This window comes from Charadrius vociferus, unplaced genomic scaffold (assembly GCF_000708025.1).
Source record: "Charadrius vociferus isolate BGI_N301 unplaced genomic scaffold, ASM70802v2 scaffold564, whole genome shotgun sequence".
Taxonomy (NCBI): domain Eukaryota; kingdom Metazoa; phylum Chordata; class Aves; order Charadriiformes; family Charadriidae; genus Charadrius; species Charadrius vociferus.
In genome coordinates, this window is record NW_009647940.1 from 110491 (window position 1) to 114626 (window position 4136).

The following is a 4136-nucleotide window of genomic DNA, read 5'->3' on the forward strand; positions in this document are numbered from 1 at the left end:
ACCCCTGGTCCCCAGCCTGCGCCGGCACTCATGGCCACCTCTCTCCCAGTTCCCCAGTGATGCTCGGCATTTACGTCAGCATCTTCATCCTCCTTGCTGCCATCCTCTTCGTCTGTGCCGTTTACTCCTGCATCACTGTGAGTACAGGGCTGACGGGTGGGGAGATGTGGGGAGCTCTGCGGCACATGATGGGGTCCCTCTGCACCCACAGCTCTTCCCCACCACCCTGCAGCAGCTGTCCCAGAAGATTGTCCAGTCCCGCGCTCACAGCACCATCATTGGGGTCTTCACCATCCTCCTTGTCTTCATCGCTGCCTTCGTCAACATGGTAGGGGCGTGGGGTCAGGAGGGTGTGGGGAGCTGCGGGGCACCGGCTCACCCCTCTCTCCCCTCCCAGTTTGCCTGCAGCCGGGGGGCCCTGCGGGACTGCGCTGCCCATGAGCTCAACATCCCCCCCGAGGCTGTGGGACCCTGCCAGCTTCGGGCCCTCAACTTCTCCCTGGGGACACCTGCGGGTCCCTGCCACCATGATGGGCTGGCCTGTGACTTCCCTGAGGTGAGTGGCCATGGGGCACCCGCGTGTGCAGGGCACTGGGACGGGGTCCTACAGTGGGTCCCTGCCAGTGCAAGGTCCTCCTTGGGTGCCGGCACAGAGTCCCGGAGGATGCAAGATGCTGCCAGGGGGTCCCCATTTGGTGCTGTGTCCCCCAGGGTGCTGGAATGGGGTCCCCACAGATGCAGGGTGCTGGCATAGGTCCCCGTGGGTGCAAAGTCCTGCGCAGGCACTGGCACAGGGTCTCTGAGCATGCAGGGTGCTGGCACAGGGTCCCTGCAGCCACAGTGGCCCCGAGGATGCTGGCATGGGGTCCCTGAGGGTACAGGGTGCCAGCACCGAGTCCCCGCAGGCACAGTATCCTCCAGGCTGCTGGCATGGTGTCCTCAAAGATGCAGTGTGATGGCATGGGGTCCTTGCAGGTGCTGTGTCCCCAGGGGTGCTGGCATGAGGTCCCCAAGGGTATGGGGTGCTGCAGGTGAAGTGTCCTGAAGGGTACAGGATGCCTGCAGATACAGGGTGCTGGCATAGGTCCTTGCAGGTGCAAGGTCCTCCATGGGAGCTGGCACAGAGGCCCTGAGGGTTCTGGGTGCTGGCAGGTGGTCCCCATGGGTGCAAGGTCCCCATGGGTGTGGGGTGCCAGCAGGGGTTCCCCACAGGATGCTGGTGCATCCCCACAGTGTCTCTCCCACAGTACTTCAACTACAGCGTGGTGCTGAGCCTGCTGGCCTGCTCCGTCTTCCTGCACATCAGCAGCATCGGCAAGCTGCTGCTCATGGTGGCCATCGAGGCCACCTACCTGGTGCTGGTGGAGGGGCCGCAGGCCACCCTCTTTGACAACGCTGACCTGCTGGTGGTGGCCAACGCCCTGTGAGTGCCTGGTGTCACCCCACTCGGGGTTGTCCATCCCATCCCCCTCCCAGGAGCTGCATCCCCACCCTGCTAACCCCCGACTCCTCTCCCCCCCAGGCCCTCCTTCAATGTGACCCAGGGCGAATGGTGAGCGGGGAACTGGGACCAGCGGGGAACTGGGACCAGTGGGGAACTGGGACCAGCGGGGTGAGGGTGGGTAGCAGCAGGAGAGTCCCCTGGGGGTCTGTGCTGCGAGGATGGGTGCATCTTATGGGATGGGTGGGTGCAGCTTAGGGGTTGGGTGAATCTTGGGGGATCCCTTGGGTGGGTGCATCTTTGGGGTCTGGGTGCAGGTTTGGGGTCCCTGGGGCAGGTGCATGTTACAGGGTGGGTGCAACCTTGGGGTCCCTGCGGTGGGTGCACCTTATGGGGTTGAGCATAGGTTTGAGGTCCCTGGAATAGGTGCATCTTAGGGGAACCCTTGGGTGGGTGCATCTTACGGGGATTGGGTTCTTATAGGGTGGGTGCTGTGTTGGGGTCCCTGGGGTGGGTATGGACTCGTCTGGCACCCTGGCTCAAGCGGGTGAGGGCTGCCCGCAGCCCGGCGGAGGGGAAGGTGGCCCTGCGGTACATCACCCCCGTCATCCTGGCCATCTTCGCGCTGGCGCTGTACCTGCACGCGCAGCAGGTTGAGTCCACCGCCCGCCTCGACTTCCTCTGGAAGCTGCAGGTAGGACCTGGGGGCAAGGGGAAAGAGGCCAGGGCCAACCCCCTCCCCACACCCTGGGGCAGACGCAGGGGTCCAGCTTGGCTTCTATATGGCACTGTGTGATGCAGGCGACGGGCGAGAAAGAGGAGATGGAGGAGCTGCAGGCGTACAACCGGCGGCTACTGCACAACATCCTGCCCAAGGATGTGGCAGCACATTTCCTAGCGCGGGAGCGTCGCAACGATGAGCTCTACTATCAGTCCTGCGAGTGCGTGGCTGTCATGTTTGCCTCCATCAGCAACTTCTCTGAGTTCTACGTCGAGCTGGAGGCCAACAATGAGGGTGTTGAGTGCCTGCGGCTGCTCAACGAGATCATTGCCGACTTCGATGAGGTGCCAGAGGGTGGAGTGGGGTGCCATGGGGTGAATTGTGGGTACGGGCTGTATGGAGATGGGGTGTGTGGGGTGCTAGAGAGGCTGTGGAGCAGCACGTGTGGGGTGTACAGGGATGGGGTGCAGGAAGATGGGGTGCACAGGGTGTTGGAGAGGCTGTGGACCTCTGTGCATGGGGAGACCAGAGGATGGGGTGTGTGGAGATGAAGTGCACAGGGATGTGGTGCTGGAGCGGCCATGGAGCAATGTTCATGGAGCCATGGGATGGGGTGCATGGGGATGGGATGCAGGAGATGAGATGCACGGGGTGCTGGAGAGGCTGTTGAGCACCATGCATGGGGTGTGGGGAGACCATGGGATGGCGTGCTGGCGAGGCCGTGGAATAGCGTGCATGGGGTGCACAGGGATGGGATGCACGGGGCCCTAGAGAGATGGGGTTTGGGTGACGCTGCCCCCCACCCCAGATCATCAGCGAGCAGAAGTACCGTCAGCTGGAGAAGATCAAGACAATCGGCAGCACCTACATGGCGGCCTCAGGGCTCAATGCCTCCACCTACGACCGGGAGGGCCGGAGCCACATCGCGGCGCTGGCCGACTATGCCATGCACCTGATGGAGCAGATGAAGTACATCAACGAGCACTCCTTCAACAACTTCCAGATGAAGATCGGTGAGGGCCCCTTGCATGCCTATTTGCATGCTCCTTTGTCTTCACACCCCCCTTTGCACATGCAGACCCCTTTGCATACACAAATCCTCCCACTCCCCTTCGCCCACATCCCGCTTGGGCTGCCTCTTGCCCCTTGTACACACTGGCCCTTGCACACAAGGTCCTCAAGACACCCCTTTACACACTGTTTTGCACACACAAACCCTTTGCACACCTTCCCTTTGCCCGCCACCTTAGCCCTTGCATACCCATTTGCCCACTCCTTTGCCATCACACACTCCTTTGCACATGCAGAGCCTTTGCACACCCCTTCATTATCACACACCCCTCTGCACACACCCCCCATTGCCTACCCCCTCCCCTTTGCCCGCATCCCCCTTTTGTGCCCCCTTACCCCTTGCACCCCCCTTTGCACACACAAACTCTTGCCTGCCCCCCCTTAGCCCTTGCACACCCCTTTACACCCCCCTTTGCCTTCGCACCCCCCTTTGCACACACAAACCTTTGCCCCCATCCCCCTTTGTGCCCCACTTTTCCCCTCTCACCCTACCCAAGCCCTCTCCCCTGTGGAAGGGGGGGGGCTGTGACACTCTGCGTTCCCCGCCAGGCCTGAACATGGGGCCGGTGGTGGCAGGGGTGATCGGAGCACGCAAGCCACAGTACGACATCTGGGGCAACACTGTCAATGTCTCCAGCCGCATGGACAGCACCGGTGTCCCTGATCGCATCCAGGTCAGCTGGGGTACAGGGAGGGGGGGAACAGGACTCCCCCCGAGCCTCACCCTCACCCCCATGTCCCCCTCTATCAGGTGACAACGGACCTGTACCAGGTGCTGGCAGCCAAGGGCTACGTGCTGGAGTGCCGGGGGCTGGTCAAGGTCAAGGGCAAGGGGGAGATGACCACCTACTTCCTCAACGCTGGCCCTGGAGGGAGTTAGGGGGGGGCCGCTGTGGTTCCCCC

At 62.5% G+C, this 4136-nt stretch overlaps 1 protein-coding gene across 1 annotated transcript in view; it reads left to right on the top strand.

Annotated features, from left to right (window-relative positions):
- Nucleotides 1-4113, top strand: part of ADCY6 (adenylate cyclase 6) — a 10760-nt gene extending 6647 nt beyond the window's left edge. The window contains exons 12-20 of the mRNA XM_009883196.1: nt 50-137; nt 212-328; nt 398-556; nt 1248-1423; nt 2006-2135; nt 2243-2506; nt 2971-3175; nt 3783-3907; nt 3985-4113. Coding sequence (XP_009881498.1) covers nt 50-137; nt 212-328; nt 398-556; nt 1248-1423; nt 2006-2135; nt 2243-2506; nt 2971-3175; nt 3783-3907; nt 3985-4113 — 1393 coding nt within the window. The remainder of the gene's footprint in view (nt 1-49; nt 138-211; nt 329-397; nt 557-1247; nt 1424-2005; nt 2136-2242; nt 2507-2970; nt 3176-3782; nt 3908-3984) is intronic.
- The last annotated feature ends 23 nt before the right edge of the window (nt 4114-4136 follow it).